At 36.7% G+C, this 23,328-nt stretch overlaps 1 protein-coding gene across 4 annotated transcripts; it reads right to left on the minus strand.

The window, feature by feature from the left end:
- Positions 1 to 408: 408 nt before the first annotated feature.
- Positions 409 to 3,955, minus strand: LOC137837515 (protein WHAT'S THIS FACTOR 1, chloroplastic). Of its 4 annotated transcripts, XM_068646522.1 has the most exons (4): positions 1,681 to 3,955; positions 1,150 to 1,269; positions 1,009 to 1,043; positions 409 to 696 (listed from the first exon to the last, which is right to left on the minus strand). In XM_068646522.1, exon 1 carries the CDS (start codon positions 3,820 to 3,822, stop codon positions 1,759 to 1,761), a length of 2,064 nt encoding a protein of 687 aa, XP_068502623.1. In that variant the 5' UTR covers positions 3,823 to 3,955; the 3' UTR covers positions 409 to 696; positions 1,009 to 1,043; positions 1,150 to 1,269; positions 1,681 to 1,758. The 4 variants fall into 4 exon arrangements, with proteins under 4 accessions (XP_068502623.1, XP_068502625.1, XP_068502622.1 ...); XM_068646524.1 differs by lacking the exon at positions 1,150 to 1,269 and having other exon boundaries at positions 428 to 696; XM_068646521.1 differs by lacking the exon at positions 409 to 696 and having other exon boundaries at positions 890 to 1,043; positions 1,150 to 1,262.
- Between the last annotated feature and the right edge of the window lie 19,373 nt (positions 3,956 to 23,328).

Raw genomic sequence — 23,328 nt, forward strand, 5'->3', positions numbered from 1 at the left:
AGAGATGATGAAGATGGAGAATGAGTTGGTCTTTTTATATCATCCCACTCTAAATTTGGCATTGTTTATAAAATTTCAAGTATTGCTGAGCCAATAGTTTATACAAGAAGAAAAGAAAACAATAAAAAAAAAAAACCAAGTGGTGGTATTGTTATTGGATTTAGGGTTTATGTGTGTATATTTTTTTGTCTGCGAATATTTTACGTTTCTAACATCTATAACATTGGTCTTCTCATAGGAAATACTTCATATTTTCTTTTTCTATTAAAAGCACACGACACCCAAGCAGATTTCATAAAAAAAGCTTATAATTGGTTAGAGAAGGAGAAGAAGGAATTTTTTTGCTACCTAGTTTTACTAAAAATAGGTTATTAGTGAGAAGGCAATAGCTGATTATTTGTTGAGTTTGAGAAATTGATGTCCTTTTCCTCAAATAATGATTATCACATTAAAAGCATAACATAATTTGTCACAGATTTGACTAATTGGCTAAACTAGAACACGTTGAAAAACTAAATCCAAAATTAGACTTACTTCACATGTGAATGAGTGCCGCATCATCACAGTAAAAATTATACCAATCCCCACGAGATTTCTAAAAGAACCTTCAAGGATCATTTCATAACATACCTCCCTCCTAATAGTAAAACACCTAATCAACTTGAAGATCAGCATATCACCTCTCTTCTCATTTCACTATGGAAACATAAAATAATTGTTAATGAAAGAATTTTTTTCCCTATCACAGTGAATGAGGATGCAAATTCTATTGAATGGAATCCTCCAAAACTCTTGCATGTACATTTTTTTCTTGATGGTAGTTATAACCAGTGTAAAAAAAATTGGTAGGGGGTGTAAAAGAACAGAATAGAATTGTCAATAAAGGATATTTGCACCTCAAGAACAATTGACCATTAAAATGAAGAGATTATCCCTTTGTAACACACTGAACATCCTGAAACAGTTGAATGTTTAATTGCTTACATACTGAAGCAAAATTTACTGTACCTTTTCTGTAATTTCTCTGGTAAACATCTTTCTCCCTATAAGAAATAAAACATAAGAACAAAACTAGTTTAGCTTAGAAGGGAGTCTGCAGAACAAATAAAAAGGAAAATAAAACAACAAAAGTGAAAATGCCATACTTACTTCAGTTGAACAAATAAGATGACTGAAAGACTGTATTCAACTTACAGTGTTGGGCTTTTATTGATGTATATATAATAGGATACAAAGATGAGAGAAGGCACTTGCCTAAAACCCTAAACCCTAACACAAAGGAATAATTAATAAAAATCAAAATAACATTACATTTTAACAACCTACGAAACATCTATGCACATCTGTTTGGAAACCCCTTTAAAAAGGACAATGTACACCAAATACAAGCAATTAACCACGAAACCTCCTCGAAAATAAAAATTACGCCAAAAAAATGTAGCCTAGATAACATATTTGCAATATAACATTAGTCTCATTGTTGTTACAAAAAACCACTAAGGCTAGTCACATATTTAGCCCAAGAACCTATGGCACGACCAGTACTGTGACCATCACTAAACTATAGGTCCTAACATTATATTGCATAGAGAAAGAGCAACAATAACAAAACATTCAAAAAAGTGTAACTTTAAGTTTCAAACTAATAACAGGGAAGGACCAAGAACAGGAAGTACATACCAGAATATGTGATAGTTGCCACAAACAAAATTGAATCTTTAGAAAACAAGCCTGCTGGTCAATGACCTTCTGCTGCTTTTATAGTTGATCCCTCTTGTGTGTTCTCAACTTCTTTTCATGCGCACCTCGCACTGGTCTTCTTTTAGAAACTTCTAACGAATTCTTCTCCCCGGTTTTCTGTGTATGCTCCCCAGTTGATCTTTCCCTTCGAGAATCTCTCAAAGGCGACCTTTCAATCCCAGAATCTCTCAAAGGTGATCTTTCCCTTTGAGAATTTCTCACAGGCGACCCTTCCCTCCGAGAATCTCTCGGAGGTGATCTTTCCCTTCTAGAGTTGCTGACAGGCGACCCTTCCCTCCCACAATCTCTCAAAGGTGATCTTTCCCTTCGAGAATCACTCAGAGGCGACCTTTCCCTTCCAGAATTTCTCAAAGGTGATCTTTCCCTTCGAGAATTGCTCACATGCAACCCTTCCCTCCCAGAATCTCTAAAAGGTGATCTTTCCCTTCGAGAATCGCTCAGAGACGACCTCCTTTCCTTTCCAGAATTTCTCAAAGGTGATCGTTCCATTCGAGTATCTCTGAAAGGCGATCTTTCCCTCCCAGAATCTCTGAAAGGCGATCTTTCCCTCCCAGAATCTCTGAAAGACGATCTTTCCCTCCCAGAATCTCTCAAGGGCGATCTTTCCCTCCCAGAATCTCTCAAAGGCGATCGTTCCCTCCCAGAATCTCTAAGAGGCGATCTTTCCCTCCTAGAATCCCTGAAAGGCTTGTCAACATCTAACTTCACTTTCCCAGAGCCCCTGTCCCTTCTACCAGGAGCAATTTTCTGACTACCTCTCCAAGACCTCCTTTCATCATTATCATCATCAACATCGGTTTCACTGGCATCCTCAACTTCGGTTTCACTGGCATCCTCAGCTTCAGACGCCTCTTCTTCATGCTCCCCCACACTCTCCCCTTCATCCTCTCTCTCTCCTTCACCCCCTTCAACGCCTTTAGCCTCTGCCTCATCCACACCACCCTTTCCTTGCACCACCTTACCCACTTTCCCCTCTTCACTAACACTATTCATCAGATGAACATACTGGTTCCTCAAATTCATCACCGGATGATCCTCAATCAGCGCACCCCTCTTGTACCCCTCTCTCAAAACAACAGTATAGGTCTCAACCTTACTAGACACATAGAAAATCCCCGGATGCTGCGACAACGCCCTCTTAAACCTCGACCTCAACCCCAACCACTCTCCAAACTCAAACAAATTATCCTTCTCAATTCTCTTCCCAACAAAAACATGAAGAATCTCATGCAACACACCCACAACCCACCTATCAGACTCATCACTAGTGGGTGACAAATGAGACACATTCTCATAAGGAGACACATAAGGCAACCTCTGCCACTCCCTCAACCACTTCTCATACTTCTTATCCATCTCAAAACCAGTAGAAAACTGCACAGGAAACACCAATTGGCCATCAAAATCCTCTTTCTGTTTTCGGTTCTGGAGAACCGAAACCGCCTGCTCGTGGCTCCAGCAGACGAGTTCCAGGAACCCGTCTGCAATTCGAAAGTAGTCGGGAAACTCCGGTACAACTGTCTCGGTGTAGTCATCCGGTAGGCCAAGGTCCCACTGCAAGAGCTCAATGAGTGGCAGCGGGATTTTGTGGATCCTTGCAATCATCAAGAGTTTCAAAAGCTTGTCAGCTGATTGGTGTTTGAACTGGTGAGATTGGTAGACGAGCTGCTCCTCGGCGTCGAGGCGGAGGGTTCCAGATGTGAGGCGGATGTGGGGGTGAAGGAGGTTGGGAGTGGGAAGGAACTCTTCGAAGACAGAGGGGTACTTGCGGATGAATTCGATGGGGCGGAAGGGGAAATGGAGGGTGCTTTTGATGAGTGAGAGTGGGACAGATTTGGATGGTTCGCGTTTGATGAGGGTTTTGAGGGAGAGCAAGGGTTTGAGGTTTTTCTCGCGCTCCACCGCGTGATCCAGGCCGCGGTCGCGGACGGGCTTGAATGTGCCATCAAAGATGGTTCGGAGGTGGTGGCGCTGGTGGTTAGGAGGAGGAGGAGGACGGTTCCGTGTTGGGGTGCGGCGGGAGAGGAGGAAGAGGAACCGCGTTGCTCTGGGTTGAGGCATTGTTGATGGGGTGGCAATGGAAGTGTGCGTGCACAGAGGGTTGAAAGGAGGGGGGTTTGGGATTTGGAAAAGGTAGGGTTTAGGGTTTTACATTTTTATTTTTTTTTCAATTGAAATGCTATCGACCTATTTCTCCATCATATGTTAATAGACTTTTTTAATTACACACTTTTATTACTCTAATTGTCAATGAATTTTATTCTAAAAAATTTTAAACATTTTTTTAATTTTATATATTTTAGGGACATGATGAAATTTTAATGATTTTTCATGTACTTATAATATCATTTGTTTTCTCTAACTTCAATTTTTTTAATTTTATATTTAAATTTCTCAAATAATAATTCAAATTTAAGTAAATTATATATATATATATATTAAAAATGTATTAGATTTAATATTATATATGAATTAATATGTAAAATATTAAAAATTATTACAACAATTGAATTGAAACTCAATAAAATAAAATAGTATGATAAAAATATTAAAATGAATTGAAAACAATGACACCTTACAAAAATTGGTATCAAGACTGTCTTGTTTTGGTTTTTATAAATTGTTTTTTACACATATTATTACTCGCCAAAAATTTAGCAGATTGGTAAAATGCTAAAAAATGAAAAAATTTGGTAATAAAATAAGCTAAAATACTTAACTAATTATAATAATAACTTAATTATATTAGTTTAATATTCATGTACACTATTATTTAATTACAAACAAGGTTAATAGAACTTCTTAAAGAATTATTGTAAAATAGTATGAAATTATTTTAGATGGTTTATATATAGTTTGTTAGCTTAAATCCATTTTTCTTCTTATCATTTCGTGAATATGCAATTTTCATTTTAATAAAAAATTAAAATATTTAATCTTTATAATTTGTTAAAAAAAACATGCCAACAAATAACAACAACAAAAAACACAAATTTAGAATGAAACAAAGTAAGAAGATAATTTGTTGTAAGCAGAAGAAAAATCGGAAGGTAATATAAAAAATAAAAAAGAGAGATAGGAACATACCTCGTCAAAGCTTGTCGTTGGAGATGTAAAATATGATTGTTTTAAGATGGATAAAGAAATTAAGAGCCAAGATAAGTGCATGATAGAAAGAAAAATACACATTTCAACATAATAGAATAAATTATTAAGGAAATATAATAAAATTATAATTTAATAATACCAAAAATTAAGACATTATTAATATTAATAATTTATATTAAAAATAAAATTAAACAACACCAATTAATATTCATTTGTATTAAATTGTTTTTATTTTAGTATTTAAATTAATTTCATTTTATTTATTATTTAAAAATCCAATAATGAAACATAAATATAAATCTTTTATTTTATTTTTTATTAATTATGTTTTAAAATCTTTGTTCTCTAATTTAAAAAAAAAAGAAAAATCATGTCAGAAAAGTTAAATTTCAACCAGTTTTTAGTTTGTGTTGGTTATTAATTCAGATTTTATTATTATTAATTATGATTTTATTACCAGGCATGTTAGTATTCCTATTTTATAGCTTCCAGTAATTGTAATTTTATTATATATATTATTAAAGTAAATCAAAATATTAGATCAGCTCAACAGTTTTGCAATCTTGTGCAATTACCTTCAATCAGTTTCTACAACCTTTTGCCTTGTCTTATTTCCTTCAATTAGTTCCTACAACGGGCGTATCAGTCTGTTATTATGAACTCTATCCAATTATCAGTTTTTATCCTTGATGGAAAAAATTACAATCGGTGGTGTGTGCAAATGAGAGTTTTGTTTGATTATCATGAGTTATGGGATGTCGTTGAGAGTGAAGTGTCTGCATTAGCTGCTAATGCAGTTCAGGCACAATGAGTAACGCATCGTGATCAGAAGAAGAAGGACAATAAGGTTTTGTATCTCATTCATCAAGGGATGAATGACGAGACATTTGAGCAGATACAAGGAGCAACAACTACAAGTGAGGCTTGGATCATTTTGTCAACTAATTATAAAGGTGATGATGACAAATCAAGAGGGTGCGTCTTCAAACCCTAAGATGCCAATATAAATTGTTGCAGATGGAAACCACAGAGACTATTGATGTCTATATAAATAAAGTTCTTGCATTGACAAATCAAATGAAGACCAAAGGTGAAACACATTCGAAGCAGGCAAAGGTGGAGAAGATTTTGAGATCTTTAACTCCCAGATTTGAACATGTTGTTGCCGCAATTGAAGAGGCCAATGACATTTCAAAAATGACAGTAAGGTTATTGTCTGGTTCCCTACGAGCGCATGAGCAGCGAATGAATGACAATAAGATTGAAAAACCAATTGAACAGGCTTTACAAGCACAAGCCTCAATTGGTAGCTCCTATCATAAACATGATACTTATTCCAGCAAAGGTCGTGGTGGCCAGAATCATGGAGGCGTTGAGCAAAACAACTTTGGTTCCAATCACAATCCAAGTTCAAATAACTATTGGTGCGGAGGATGTGGTTGTGGAGAACGAGAAGGCATTTATAATAAATCAAATATGGAGTGTTATAACTGCCATAAACGCTGCAAATGAGTGCAGATCAAAAGGTGATAATCATGATGCCAATTGTGCTCAAGAAGACAATAATCACATACAAGATGAAGATGATCATGCAGTATTAATGGCAACCACATCAAATGAAACACCAAACAATCAGACTTGGTATTTGGATACAGGTTGCACAAATCATATGTGTGGTCAGAAGGAGTTGTTTGCAGATTTAGATGACTCATTTCGTACAAAAGTGAAATTCGGTGATGGCAGGTTCGTTCCGGTGACGAGAAAAGGGCGAATTCTTATTACATTGAAGAATGGTGATCACAGGTACATCTATGATGTTTTCTATGTACCTGATATGAAAAGTAATATGTTGAGTATGGGACAGTTGGCCGAAAAGGGTTACGTGATGCACATAGTTAAAAATCAATTCTCTATTTTTGATAAAAAAAATGTAGTTTGATTCTTAAAACATTTTTATCAAAAAACCGCATGTTTCCAGTAAATATTCATATGGGTGACTTTAAGTGCTTAAATGCAATAGTGAATAATGAATCGTTGTTGTGGCATTTACGCTTTGGGCACTTAAATTTTCAGAGTTTGGAAAATCTCTCCAAACGAAATTTAGTGAATGGTTTACCCCATACTCATCACCCTGATCAATTGTGTGAGGCTTGCATTTTTTGAAAGAATCACAGAATACCATTTGTTAAGGAGCCTTGGCGTGCAAAATTTCCTTTGGAGCTTGTTCATACAGATGTTTGTGTCTCGATGAACATATCATCAGTTGGAAGTAATAAGTATTTTTTAACATTTGTTGATGATTTTTCAAGGAAAACCTGGATTTATTTATTAAAAAACAAGGATGAGGTATTCCACTGCTTTAAAATTTTTAAAACATTTGTTGAAAGAGAGAGTGGTAGACAAATTAAGATGGTGCGTAGTGATGAAGGGGTGAGTACAAGTCTAATGAGTTCAAGAGGCACTGTGAAGAACTTGGGTTGCAACATAACATAACATGTCCCTACACACCTCAACACAACGGAGTTGCCGAGAGAAAGAATAGAACAATCATGGACATGGCGAGGAGCATGCTTAAAGCGAAAGGTATGCCAAATTATTTTTGGGTTGAGGCTGTTACATGTGCGGTATATTTGATAAACAGATCACCCACTCAGAGTGTTCCTAACATAAATCTGATTGAGGCATGGAGTGGATTCAAACCCAATGTGCAACACTTGAAGGTATTTGGGTCAATTACTTATGCTCATGTCCCCAAGGCAGCAAGATCGAAGTTGGATGATAAGCCAGTGAAGACCATTTTCATTGGATATAAGCATGGGGATACAAATTGTACAATCCAATGACAAAGAAGGTGATTTCAGTCGTGATGTTACATTTGCCGAAGACGAGGAATGGCAATGGAATGCAACAACTGAAATGGATTAAAAAAAACGATATATTTACGTTTTGAACGATGATGTGGAAGATGGAGTCACTCTTGAAGCACCTGCAGTTCAACCTGAAGCTGTAATTCAATCTGAAGTTGCAGCTCCAATTGCAACTATGATGGAGCGACCAAGAAGGCAGCAACGACAACCTGTACACCTTCAAGATTGCGAAGTAAATCTTGATGATGAAGTTGATGACAATGGAAATTTAGTTCACTTTGCTTTTCTTGCAGAATAAAAACCTGTGAGACTTGCAGATGCCATTCAACATCCCAAATGACAATGTCATTGATATTCGATATCACTTCCTGCGAGACCAAGTTGGGAAGAACATGATCAAATTGGAATACTGCAGAGAAGATCAAATTGCAGATATTTTCACTAAGCCATTGAAGATCAATGCTTTCATCAAGTTAAAAGATCTGTTGGGGCAGGATGGTTGTTCCAAATCAGAATTAAGGGAGGATGTTGGTTATTAATTCAGATTTTATTATTATTAATTAAGATTTTATTACCTTAAACTATTTTACCATTATCATTCCATTAATGGTCAGTTTACAAGCCTGCTAGTATTCCTATTTTATAGCTTCCAATAATTGTAATTTTATTATATATATTATTGAAGTAAATCAAAATATTAGATCAACTCAACAATTTTGCAATCTTGTGCAATTACCTTCAATCAGTTTCTACAACTTTTTGCCTTCTCTTATTTCCTTCAATTAGTTCCTACAATCTACACATAGATCTCTAGTCGTTTGAATTTATTTTCTGAAAAACTAAATTTTAGTAGTGCACAAATAAAATTGATAGAATTTATTTTAGAATTTTTTAAATGGTTTAATTGAAAAATAAAAAAAAATATTGTTATCATTGGAAGATTTGAACGGAAAAAGTTGATTAGGAAAAGGAAAATGTTTCTTTTAACACCATGAATAGTTAGTGAAAAACATATATTTAATAAACACTTATATTAATATAATAATATTTTGAATTAAAAAATAAAATAAAAATAAATAAAATATTAATTTATTGAGTTGTGAAAGGTATGTTTTTACTATTAACTGTGTCAACATATCAAGGAAAAGTGTCCACACTTGTGTTGGGTGTAGATGTATCTAACATAAAATTCACTTCAGATTCATTTTTATAGTCAATATTTGGAAAAACTTTTATACTCTATCACTTTTATAGTTTGATTCAAATAGATTTTTTACCCACCCTTACATATAAGTCATTATTGTGTACTACAATCCATTTCATCTCATGTTAAACAATCATATCAAAACATTATAGATTGATAATGAATCTATGCACACAAATAGATAATAAAGGATTCAACAAATAACAAACATTCTCTACAATACTCGTATTAATTATGTCCTATCAAAGACTAACAATTGACTCAATCTAAGACTTACAATACTCGTATTAATTATGTCCTATCAAAGACTAACAATTGACTCAATCTAAGACTTAGATTGTTATCAAATTCTAAGAGTCAAGATCATGGTAAGTTAAATGCACTGACATTCGTTATGCTACAATTGGTTCAAATTGTGCAAAGAACTCTCCCTCAATTTCTGACTATCTAATGTCATAGTCTGTATGACCTAGACTATCAGTGAACCAAATAGATCTTTATTATACCATAAGCTCCTTTACTTAATATTCACGAATGCACACCAAGTCAACATACAATCTCCAAACATGTGAAAAAAATCAATTAAAATTCACTAATATCATATCAAATTGATATTAAAAAAAAATTACATTCATATTCACATATATGTTGTAACTACTCAACAACATTCACCATTTACACATATACATATTTTTAATTTAATCATAGAATTGTCTCATTTATTAACAACTTAAATAAAATAACAAATAAACTTTTGAAATTGTTGTTTTAGTGAATGAGTGTCACTTTCATGAAAATAGGTTCAAGACCAAATCCAAGATGTCTCATTTTCGCTTGAGCGAAAACAACTTTTGCTGCTTGAGCAATGACTCTATTGGTTGAGAGAAAATTCCTCAGTAAAGCGAAAATCAAATTGAGATTAAAGATTAGTGTACCGCCCAGGTAGTCGGAAGTGATGACGTGGCAGCAAGCTATTATGTAGGCGTGTTGAGCAGGGCTCATGGCTGGCAGAAGGGAAGGAAGTCGGGGGGCTCGTGTAGTCGCCAGTTATTAAGTTGGCGTGCTCTGATCTCTAGCATACCTAAAACGGCGGTCACCAGGTTTGTGATGAAGTCACCGGATGCGAACCCAGACGACCAAGTGATCAGAGATCACCGAAAGGAGGACATCGCCGAAGGATCAGGGAAGTTTGTTCCAGGCTTTCGAAGCAGAGGATGAAGTCGTCAGGTGGTCATTCCCTAGCTAGCCAGAGGTTGAGGTCGAGGAACAACTTACCTGAGCATGCACGATGAAGCAGGTGAAGTAGATCATGAAGGCGGCCAGCGAGACCACAAGGAAGGTGTGTATGAAGGCACCCGTACTCGCCACGCAGAAGAGATCACGCTCCAAGGCAGCTATGCGCTGAGTTGTTTCATGCATAAGTAACTTAGCGAAAAGCCTGAAGAGTAAGAAGTGGCGCCCAAGTCAAGGATTCTCCAGATGGTGACACGTGTACAGCTGGATGCGAGCCACGTGTCCAGATGTGTAACTGTCAGGAGAGAGAAAGTGCACAGGTATATAAGAGATTCTAACGAACTTCTGAGGTACGCGCGTTTTAGATTACCTCTTTTACGCTTGCGAGAACTTGAGTACGCTGAGAGAGAATTTTGCACGGTTCCTGTTCTTAGTTTTCTCTTAGTATTTTGGTGGTTCAGTCGCTAACTTGGGCGTCGGAGCGTGATCGGCCGCAGCGGCGCCGTTCTGTCTTTTGCAGGTTCTGGAGGTGAATCAAGGTGAAGGACCGAAGCTAACACAGCGTAGAGTCGATCCAGATTTGACGAGGTAGGGTTCTTGCGTCCTGATCAACAGGCAGGATCAATTAGCTTCACTTTGATTTTCACTTGAGCAAAAATACTAAAAAATCTAAACATTTAAGCGACCAAAACTAGTACTTTTAAGTAGGGGTGGCAAAGTGGGTCATGCCCTACGGGCCGGCCCGCTGAAAAAAACGCGGGGTAGGTTGCTTATTTCAACCCGCTTGCCCGCCTCGCATAACCCGCAGCCTGCAAAGTCAGAATCAGAATAACCAATTAAATGAATTGGAGAGTGAGAAGGATACCATAACCCAACAGATGATGTTCCTTTGAGATATTTCAAAATTCTTTTTGCAGCCTTGAAGTGTGACTCTTTAGGATTTGCTTGATATCTTGCACATAGACATACCGCAAACATGATGTCCGACCTACTAGCTGTTAGATAAAGCAAAGAGCCAATCAATCCTCTGTATTTTTTTTGATCTACATTCTTTCCAGCAGCATCAACATCCATGTAACAGCTTGATGGCATTGGAGTGCTTGCTTCTTTGCAACTCTCCATTTCAAATTTCTTGAGAATCTCCTTGCAATATTTTGATTGACATAGAAAGATCCCATCCTTTGTGATGAGAATCAAGTAAATGAGGCTTTTATTGATGAAGGAAGAGGTCATTCGCCTTCACATCTAAAGTTCTTCCTTCTAGTCTTCTCAAAATTAAAAGAAGACATAACATAAAGATGAGGCCCAAGCCCAAAGCCCAAGCCCAAGCCCAAGAAGGCCAAAGCCCAAAGAGCCCAAGTCCATCCCACGAGGGGCAAGGCAGAGTTTTAAATAATAAAGAATATTGTTTAGAAAGGTGCTTAGAGGGAAACATAAGACACCTCTTTTGTAAAAGCATCTTTAGGTCTTTAGTTTAGGAAAATAATAGGAGGCTTAGGGGGTGTGAGCTTAGTAGAGTGGTGTAGACATAATAAGGAGGTGCCAAAGTAAGAGAGGAAGTCACACCTTCCTCATGACTATAGTTGGTGCCACTTTCATTTGTATTTGGGGGGAATTTTGAATTTAATTAGCTTTGCATTTCAGCACCTCTAGGCTATAAATTAAGGTGCTGCCTTTGTATTTTTCAGATTTGAATTTTGATTAGAGAAACTATACTCAATTTTTGAGAGAGCATTGGAGAGCTTTGTGCCTTCTTCAATAGTCTTATCTTGAGAGTTCCATGGTTACCTCAAGTGGCGACTTGCACACTCATCTTGGAGTCACCATCCTCTAAGTGGCGTGATCATCCAACCATTCCTCCATCTTCATGAGCTTTCGCTTCTCCTTCCTTCCTTCTCTTTTTATGTTCTTGTCATAGCTTGTTTTCCTTTGATTTTCAGTTCGGTTCATAGTGTTCTTGTTGTTTTTGCTTCGGTCTTGTGATTTCTGTCGATTCATCTTTGCTTCCTTTTCATTTTCTAGCTTATATGTTCAGTACAATTCAGTTCTAATACATTTTGTTCGGTGCATTTGCCTTTTCTTCCATTTTAATCGGTTCAATTTGACAATATATGGAACTTTCATATGAGTTTGGGTTTTGGTACTAGTTTTGGTGAGTTCTTGATTATAGAACATTGATCCATTTCTATCTTAAAGTGCCTATCTCATATCCAACTCAAGATGATTCCTAAGAATGTCAAGAATCATTCAAATTGTGCTATTGGAATCATATCACTTTGTTTGCTTAACCTGCAATCCAAGAAAGAAAGACAGTTCTCCTATCATAGACATTTCAAACTCACCTTTCATTGCAGCCACAAATTCTTCACACAAACTATCTTGTGTAGCACCAAAGATGATGTCATCAACATAGATTTGCACAAGAATTATTTCTGCATTTGACTTTTTGATGAATAGAGTCTTGTCTACCATTCCCCTTTCATAACCATGAGATAGCAGAAAGTTGTTAAGCCTCTCATACCACTGTCTTGGAGCTTGCTTCAGTCCATACAAAGCTTTCTTCAACTTGAAGACATGGTTGGGATATTTATGATCTTCAAAGCCCGGTGGTTGATCTACATAAACTTCCTCATTGATGTAGCCATTCAAGAAGGCACTCTTAACATCCATTTGGAAGAGTTTGAAACCACTCATACAAGCAAATCCCAGCAGCAGCCTTACAACCTCCAATCTAGCAACAAGAGCAAAGGTTTCTCCATAATGTATGCCTCCTCTTGATTGTAGCACTTGGCAACTAGCCTTGCTTTGTTCCTTGTGATCACACCATCTTCATCTAACTTGTTCTTGAAAACCCATTTCGAACCAATAATGCTCATTTCATCAGTTCTAGGGACAAGAAACCATACCTCATTCCTTGCAAACTGATTCAACTCCTCATGCATAGCTTCAACCCATTTCTCATCCTTGAGAGCTTCATCAATTGACTTTGGCTCAATTTGAGAGACGAAAGTTGTGTGCCTGCAGAAGTTTGAGATGGAGCTACATGTGGAGACCCCTTCCTTTATTTGCCCTATGATGTTTTCCACTGACAGATCTCTAGGAACCCTCCACTCTTTGGGCAGCTCACTCTGTTGCAGAATTTCAATCGGTTGTTTCTGCAAATCAACCGGTTGTTTTTCTGCACAGATTTCCAGCTTCTCCAAACTAATGCTCTGTTCATCTTCTTCAGCACTGGTCTTTGGGATTTGATTGTTTCTGCGATCTACCTCATCAAAGACAACATGAACTGATTCTTCTACAGTCATCAACCTCTTGTTGTAGATTTTGTATGCATGACTTGTGAGAGAATACCATATGAAGATGCCAAGATCCGCTTTCTCATCAAACTTCCCTAGATTTTCCTTTCCATTGTTGAGAACGAAACAGCTGCAGCCAAAAACTCTGAGATGACTGATGTTAGGCTTCCTTCCATTGAAGAGTTCATAAGGAATCTTCTTCAGAATAGGTCTTATAAACACTCTATTCATCACATAACAGGAAGTGCTTATTGCATCCGCCCAAAAGTACTTAGGAAGAGATGATTCACTAAGCATTGTTCTTGCTAGATCCTCAAGAGACCTGTTCTTCCTCTCTACCACACCATTCTGCTGTGGAGTTCTTGGAGCAGAGAAGTTGTGCAAAATTCCCATCTTCTCACAGAATTTGCTGAACTTCTCATTTTGGAATTCTCCTCCATGATCACTTCTAATAGAGCCTATGTTGTTGTTCTTTGTATTTTGCAACCTTCTTGCTAGCTTCTTGAATGCAGAAAAGGTATCACTCTTTGATTCCAAGAAAAAAGTCCAAGTGTACCTAGAAAAATCATCAACAATAACAAGAGTATAATAATTTCCACCAAGACTCATAGTTCTTGAGGGTCCAAAGAGATCCATTTGAAGAAGTTCAAGAGGTTTTAAAGAAGAAAAAACGTTTTTGATTTTGAAAGAACTTTTCACTTGTTTCCCTTTTTAGCATGCTTCACAAATGTGATCCCTCTCAAACTTGAGCTTTGGTAGCCCAATCATAAGATTCCTTGAAATTAACTTGTTTAAGTGATTCATGTGAATATAAGCAATTCTTCTGTGCCAAAGCCAAGATTCATCTTGCTTTTATAGAAGACATCCAATTGAACATGGTGAACAGATATCTAGAAGATACACATTATTGACTCTCTTACCTACCAACATTACCTATTTGGTGTTGGGTAGACAGATTTCACATGTGTTTGACTTGAACATCACTTGATATCCCTTGTCACATAGTTGGCTAATGCTTAGCAGATTATGCTTTAGGCCTTCTACATAGAGCACATCATGGATGACCAAGATGTCTTTGTCTCCTATGGATCCTCTCCCAAGAATCCATCCTTCCTTTGTTGTTGTCCCCATAGGTGACATGTCCTTCTTGCTTAAAGGAGATGCTTAGGAACTTTGATTTATCTCCTGTCATGTGCTTGGAACATCCACTGTCCAAGTACCATTGTTGCTTGCTCTCTCCAAGATTTCCTACAAAGAAAATTTTCAAGTACAAAGATTTGGTCCCCTTATGAATGTGGGTCCATTTAGTTTACATTCATCAATTAAATCTTTATTACACTTAGGAATCCACTTCATAAAACCCTTAGGAATAACATATTTTCTGATTTTACAGAACCTCACAGAATGGCCTCTTTTCATGCAATAAAAGCATGTAACAATCGGTTGTTTCGATGGTCCAATCGATTGTTTTTCTGCCATTTTCGAAAATGATTTTGAAAATCTATCTTGCTTGTTTTGTGGATTAAAACCTAATCCAACTTTTCCAAAAACACAGTTTTGAGATGCCAAGACATTCTCAAAGTTGGATTGACCTTTAGACAGCTTATCCACAGTTTTAACAAGATAATGGACCTTATTTTCAAGATTTTCGCAATTTTCACAAACAAGAGTATCACACTTGCAATAGGAGTTTTTGTAGATGATTTCAAGGTTTTCAAAATCTGTTTTAGAATTTTCTAATTCCTTTTCCAGTGTTTTTACTCTGTTTTCAAGCCAGCTATTCTTTTCCTTTAACTGATTGTTCAAGAGGGCCAATCAGTTGGCTTCTTCATGCGTTTCTTGAAAGGCTTGAAGTAATTGACCATAATTTTCAGAGTTTGAGGAGTTTGATGAACTTACACTACTTGAGTCATCCTCCTTTCTGGCCATGAAGCAAAGGTTGAGGCTCTTCTTATTTTGCCTTCTTTTCCTTCTTGCTTGACTCTTTGACATTGCCTCCTTTGGTTCATTGTTTCCATGAGCAGCCTTGAGTGTGTCCCACATATCTTTAGCAGTTTTGCATTTTGATATCCTGAAAAACTCATTAGTATCTAGTGCATAAGCTATTATGTTTTGAGCAGTACAATCAAGCTTGGCCATTTTACATTCATCATTGGTCCATTGAGACCAAGGTTTTGCAATTAAAGAACCATTCTTTTTAAACTTTGGAATGTAAGCACCATTCTCAATTGAATTCCAAATTCCTTGATCAATAGATTCCACAAAGATTTTCATTCTGTTTTCCCAGTATTTGTAATTCAATCCACAGAATAAAGGAGGTTTGTAGATTGAAGCACCTTCCTCAAAAGATTGTTTTCCAGCCATAGAATTTTTTTTTTGGATCAACTTGAATAACTTTCAACAACCAAGCTCTTGATGCCAATTGTTAGAATATATGGCTTTAAACTAGAGGGGGGTGAATTGTTTAAAGAGGGTTTTCGCAAACTTTTAAGCCTTGAATGAAATTACTTCGCGAATACCTTGATTGAGAAAACAGTTTTTCAAAACACAAAGTTAAAAGCACAGCACCAGTAAAACAATTGGTTGTTTCGCAGAAACAATCGGTTGTTTATACCAGTAAACAAATATCAAAACTGAATTTAAAGAGTTAGGGATAGAGAGAATGAACACAGATGTTTATACTGGTTCACTCTAAACCCAGAGCTACATCCAGTCTTCTCATAAACCACTGAGGAATTCCACTAAGCAATCAAACCTAGATCACTTACAACACAACCAAGAAAGTGACCTTGATCCCCTCAAGACACACACTTCTCTTGGCCAACACACCAAAACTAAGAATGTTGATCTTGATCCCCTCAAGAACACACAACACTTCTTGTTATAATAGATGGCTTTAAACTAGAGGGGGGTGAATTGTTTAAAGAGGGTTTTCGCAAACTTTTCAAACAAGAATGAAATTATCTCAAGAAATAATTGATTCAGAAATTCAGTTCGCCAAAACAATAAGCAAAAGCTGTAGTACCAGAAAAACAATCGGTTGTTTCGCAGAAACAATCGGTTGTTTATACCAGCAAACAACAAATAAAACTGAATTTAAAGAGTTAGAGATAGAGAGATTGTACACAGTTGTTTATACTGGTTCACTCCAAACCCAGAGCTACATCTAGTCTTCTCAGAAACCCTGAGGAAATCCACTAAGCAACCACACCTTGATCACTTACACAACAACCAAGAGAATGACCTTGGACACCTCAAGAAACACACTCTCCTTGGCCAACACACCAACACTAAGATTGCTGATCTTGATCCCCTCAAGAACACATAGCCAATCTCAGCAAACACAGAAATGAAACTTGTTTAACAGAGTACAAGGATTACACTTGTTACAGAAGATAATCTGAAATCAATACAAGCAGAATCCTATTCCATACACTTTGATCAATCACAAACTCTTAGCAATCTCGGCTCTTTGAAAAACTCAAAAACTCTTTGCAAAAACTTGTCAAAGATTGATTGTTAAATCTGTTTTTTTGAATTTATTCAAAGATGTAGTTTGTTATCAAATCTTAACAAACTCTTAAATTGAATTAAAAGATTGGTCAAAGCATTTAATGACTGGAGCGTAAGCAGTTAAATCATTTAAAGCTCAGTCAAACAGAAAACAGTTTTTCTGTTATGGTCCCAAAACAAACAATCGGTTGTTTCCTCGAATCAATCAGTTGTTTTGGTACTTAACAGTTCAACCATTTTAAAAACAGTTTTCAATCTTTTTCTCAAAACACCTAAGTATAAACAATCGGTTGTTTCGACAAAACAATCTATTGTTTTAACTTAGTTTGAAAACATTTTACTTTCACAAAGATTGAGAATGCCTATGCTTTAGATTTAATCAAAGGGTGGATTACAACATCCAAACTACCCCAGAACTAAGCTAAACCAGCACAGCAACATCAAGCACAGCAGAGGCTTCAACATCCTTCAAAGGATTTGGATTCTTCAAAGCTTGAACACCACTTGGTTCAACACTTCTCAGCAAAAACACACAAATAAACTTGTTCAACAGAATACAAGGATTACACTTGTTACAGAAGCAAATCTGAAATCAATACAAGCAGAAATCTTATCTCACACTCTTTGATCAATCTCAATCTCTAAGCAATCTCAACTCTTTGAAAAACTCAAAACTTGTGTTAAAATCTTGTTACTCAAATCTGTTTTTCTGAATATATTCAAAGATATTGTTTGTTATCAAATCTTAACAAACTTATTCGTTGCATTTAAAAGATTGGTCAAAGCATTAAAGACTGGAGCGCAAACAGTTAGAATCATTTAAAGCTCAGTTAAAGCTAAAACAGTTTTTCTGTTATGGTACCAAAACAAACAATCGGTTGTTTCCTCGAATCATCCGGTTGTTTTGGTTTTAACAATTCAACCCTTTGAAAAACAGTTTCAATCTTTTCTAAAAACATCTAAGTATAAAAAAATTGGTTGTTTCGACAAAACAATCGGTTGTTTTTCACTTAGTTTGAAAAACACTTTTCTTTTAAAAGATTGGGAATGCCTATGCTTTGGATTCAATCTAGAGTGGATTACAAAACTCAAAGTACCCCAGATCCTAACTAAGACAGCTCAGCAATAGCAAGCACAGCCAAACCTTCAACATCCTTCAAAGGGTTTGGATTCTTCAAAGCTTGAACACTACTTGGTTCAACATGACCTAGTCCTAAGGTTTTGTGTCATGCTGTTGGTCATCTTTCTGGAAAGTTGGGCTAGCTCAGTAGGTGCTCTATCAATTAGGGTTTCATCATCCTCTGAGTCACTAGATTTGCAACTTCTAGTTGTTGAAAGGTGTTGAACTCGAATATGAGCCAGAGAGCCCACAAAACTACTGAGCAAACATTTCTTCCTCCACTCCTTCTTTTTCTTCCTCCACTCCACAAAACTCCATGACGGTGATCGTGCTTCGACCGTGAACGTGCGACCGTGAACATTCATCCTCCACTCCTTCTTCTTCTTTGACCATGATCGTGCTTAGACCATGAACGGTGAGTTTCGCATTTCTTCCTCCATTCCTTTTTCTTCTTTAACGACCGTTAATGAGTAACCCTAGGTTCTTGATGTAGGTTTCCCATATACTTGCTTTTTCTTACAATTATGATGTTGATTTGTGTAACCCTAGGATGATTTTTCTCCTTACATGTTGATTTAAGAGGATGCTAAGTTCTCGAATGATTTTGATGCTAAGTTCTTTGTAGGTCATTGATAAAGGACTGTGAATATCTTAGCTTTGTGAGGTTGGATTTTAGCAGGATGGTCCTTAGTTTTCTAGTAGTGGAAGCATAATTGAATCTCTAATGTCATTATTTTATTGACCATCCGAATACAAATAGTCCTTTACCTGACATGTTACGAATAATTTGTGTAAAAAGGGTATAAGTGAATACACATTGGATTACTGAGGGAGTTAGGAGTAATAGTGGTCCTTTGCATTATTCGAATTGTCTGTGGTACGCAGCAAGAATCAAATTCCCCTCAACACCTTTCAAAAATGATTTCTGCTATTTTAACATACCTTCTAAAGTTTGATTGCACTCCAGCGTTTTTCAGTTTCCACGAAGTTTCAATAATTGACGCTAGCTAGCTACCATGGCAATTCAGAGTTTTTGTCCCAAAGCACATTCACAAAAATGGAAAAAGGGTGTGTGTACTATACATTCATTCATTCATTGACCCTTCTCCATCACACTTCCAAGCACCAAGTGTAAAGAAAAAGCTGTTAGATATCTACGATAACAAGAGCCCTGTGAGATCACAAATTATTATATATGTAAATTGAAAAGATGTTCATGTTGTCAAGTAAAGAGTGGTGGAAATTCAGTTGTATGATATTGATGGAGGAGGGCCAAGCACACCTACCCAAGCAAGCCAAGGAGAGCGTCTAGACCAAGACCAAGACCAAGGTGAGCGTCTAGGACGTAAAGGTGAGCGTCTAGGACGTGAAGGTGAGCGTCTAGGACGTGAAGGAGGGAGGCTACCCTTGGAGCTAGACCGTCTAGGTCCCCTTACAAGATCAATGGCCAAACATATTCAAACACAAGCAAATGAGGCCACGGATGGAAGAGAGAAGGCTTTGTATATGTTTGCATAAAAGCCCATTGGGGGTACTTAGTAGATAGGATAGTGTAGGAAGCATTTTGGATGGAAACCTTCTAGAAACTAGGGTTGTGTATGGCCGGTCATTGCACCCTAGAATTTAGATTTAATTTTGGTTTTCTTTTCCTTGTAATGTAGCTTATCATTTACGTCCCAAACTAGCCTATAAATAGGAAGGCTAACTCATTGTATTTGACAAGTTTAATAGAGTATTGTTATGCTGCCATTTTTGTGCACTAGCTTTACTTCTCCTAGAAATCTAGGCTATAAACTTCAATCCTTTCACCTTTCTCCCTTGAGCTGGCCGAACCTCTCAAACCCATACTCATCATGCACCTTCAAAGCCAACAAAACTCCTAGGAGGGCTTTGTTTCACTCACCCATTGCTTCCGCATCACTTTCACTACTTTGATTCAAGAAGAACACATGAAAATGCCATCATTTGGTATCATGAGCTTTTGGTTCTTCAAGATGAGTAGCTTGGTCTTTTAATTTCAGTTCTTCTTTATTTCATCTTTGTCATTTCAATTCCTTACTTGTCTTGTTGTTTTTATATTTTAAATTGTTCTTGGTGTGCTTATGGAAGATCCAACCAAAGCACAATTGTTCAATTGATCTTGAACAAATTCTGTGCAGCTTGTGATAGGATTCCTTACACCATTGTGTGGCTGTTTTTCTTTTAGGAAATTGAGTCCTTATTGCTTTCTTATAATTGCTTCATTTTATGCTTTGAGTCTTTATTTTCTGAATCTATAAATGTTGTGTCAAGTCATGTGAATCCATATTTGTCAACAATTCTTAGTAGTCCTATTATTGGCTTGATTGTTTCTTGCTTTTGGGTCTCTTTATATTGCTTTAATCTGCTGTTATTTTGATCCTTTGGTGCTTTTTATTTTTAGTTTGAGTTCATAATTGTGTCTTAGTTCTTACACAATTTCCATTCTTACATTTCCATTGTGTTAATTTTGGTTATCTTGCTGTTTTCTTCCAGTTTTCCAGATTTCCCCTGTATCATCTCTCTGTTCTGGGCTGTTTTGTTTAAAAAAATGTTTTTCACCCATAGGAAAATTCTGATTTTCTGGAAAATGCAAGTTTAAAGTGTTATAGAAAAGACAAAAAAAGAATGAGGTCAAAAGAAGCAACAGAAAAAAAATGATAAATCTTACAAAATCAGAGTGCAAATCTTGAGCGCTCCAGCTGGCCTAACTGCACACCAAATTTGCAAAAATTATTAAAAAAAAATGGTGCATGCGTTTTAGGTGATTCCAAAGCCAAAATTTAGATAAGATCCTGAATTTTCTTGCATCCAAATTTCAGAAACAAATTTTACATTTACAGCTCAGCATAAATCGGGGAACAAACACGTTTTCTGGCCCACAACATTTTCCAGTGGTGCTGTTTTTTTTATTTGGTCATCTAATCTAGTGCTTTTCTTTAGGAATTCCTTTTGTGTGCCAACTTTTATTGAGTACCTTTAATTGTTTGCTTTAATTTCTTGAATCTCTTTCTAAGTTGTCATATTATAAATCCTTTTGGTGGTACTGTTTTCTTTCAATTAAATTTGTTTCTTGCTTTTGTTTCTTGACCTCTCACTTTGGGTGCTGGAATTTAATTCTCTCTTGGTGCTTATGTGCATGGAAATTGACTTGGTTTAAGGTTAGACCCTTGTGAATAGGTGCTGGAAATTGGAGAATTAAAGCCAACTTTCTAAGGAGGAGTCAAAGCTAAGGCCGAAACAAGCTTCCTTGAAACAAACACTACAAACACCTAGAAGATCAACAATCAAGACAACAAAGAAAGTGCACTAACCAAAAAGAGGAACAACAAAGGGGGTTTTCTTATCTCCTTTACAACTTGGTTTATTGTTAATTACCTCTTTTAAATTACGTTTTAGACGGTGAGTGTGTCTTCAAGGGCTTAAAGTGTCCAAGAAGCCTCACCTAGGGCCGAATAGCATAGTAATTTTGCTTAGTAATTTGTTGCTTGTTTGAACTTGTATTTCTTTTGTTTTGGTAGAAACGTTTTGCATGTTTAGTATTGTTTAATTTTGTGCTATACCGACTAGTTTTGCTGCATATCTAGCTTACATAGTTTTCTTGCTTTTTGATTTCTCAACTTCTTGTGTTCTAAGTGTTCTACTAAGAGAAAATTTTGTGTGAAGTCATTGGAGGAAAGTTTTTGGCAAGGAAAAGGCTTGGTACTTAAGTAGTCCATTGTGACTCACCTCCCTTACCTGGAAAACTCCCTTCTCTAACTTTCCTAAACTTTCTCCAAGTAAAACACCTATATACACAAAGTTTTAGCCATGTCTTCTTCTTCTCACTCTCCAAAGTCTATAGAAAGTGAAGTAAAATCTTTGAAAACTCTTTTAAAAGAAGTATCCCAAGCGGTACAATTGATCTCTTTTAGACAATTGGAGAATGAGAACAAAATCAATGAGTTGGCTAAAGCTCAAGAAGAGAAGTCACAAAAATCACAAAAATAAAAAAAAACTCATGCATCCCATTCTCAAAGTATTGAGTCTCTAGGGGAGGGAAGCCGAAGAATCAATGATTATTACCAACCACCCCCTAGAAGAACTAGGCAAAGGGAACAAGAGGTGCCAAGGGAAACAAGAGTAGACCTACCTCATTTTCATGGAAAGGAAAATGTAGAAGTATATCTAGATTGGGAAATGAAGGTAGAGCAACTTTTTGCTTGCCATAGGGTAAGTGAAGAACGAAAAGTACCCTTAGCCACTCTTAGTTTCCAAGGGAATGCCATGTATTGGTGGACCTCTCTCGAAAGAGATAGACGTCTTCATAGGGAACCTTCCATTACATATTGGAATGACCTTAGGGGAGCCCTAAGACGTCGACATATACCCTCTTACTACCATAGGGAGTTGATGGACAAGCTCCAAAGACTCCAACAAAGAAATATGAGCGTAGAGGAGTATAGACAAAAGATGGAGCTCTATATGATGAGAGCCTCTATTAGAGAGGAAGAGGAAACCACCATAGCTAGGTTCCTTAGTGGCCTATCACTTGAGATAAGAGATAGAGTAGAGCTCTTACCTTATCAAGACTTAAATGATCTGGTTCAACTTTGCATTAAAGTTGAGCAACAAAACTTGCGCAAAACCTCAAGTCAAAAGGTGAGCCCCTATTCTAGCTTTTATCCCAAGAAAGAGTTTAGAAGGGAGGGTAGTACATCCAAGGAAAAACCAAAAGAGCCTACCAAGCCCTTCACCAAAGAAACCTCAACCCCACCCATCCGAGCTAGAGATGTCAAGTGTTTTAAGTGCTATGGTAGGGGGCATGTGCAAGCACAATGTCCAAACCAAAGGACTTTGTTTTTAAAAGGTGTAGACGAGTACACTAGTGGCGAGGATGAGCCTAGTGAGAAAGAGGAAGGGGGAGAGGATGAGAGGGTAGCTCCACTAGAGGGAGAATTGCTTATGATTAGGAGAACCCTCAACAATCACCCTAGCACATCCATGGAAACACAAAGGGAGAACATCTTTCATACAAGATGCAATGTTTTAGAAAATATATGTTCCCTCATTGTGGATAGTGGATCTAGTTGTAATTGTTGTAGTGCTAGGATGGTTGAAAAGCTTAAGCTACAAGTAGTTCCTCACCCAAAACCTTACAAACTTCAATGGCTTAATGAAAATGGGGAACTACATGTAGACAAGCAAGTGGAAATTAAGTTTTCCATA

The sequence above is a fragment of the Phaseolus vulgaris genome, chromosome 4 (genome assembly GCF_000499845.2).
Source record: "Phaseolus vulgaris cultivar G19833 chromosome 4, P. vulgaris v2.0, whole genome shotgun sequence".
NCBI classification, from domain to species: Eukaryota; Viridiplantae; Streptophyta; class Magnoliopsida; order Fabales; family Fabaceae; genus Phaseolus; species Phaseolus vulgaris.

Coding starts and splice junctions, on each gene's coding strand:
- LOC137837515 (XM_068646522.1), bottom strand. CDS start 3,822: ATGCCTCAACCCAGAGCAACGCGGTTCCTCTTCCTCCTCTCCCGCCGC.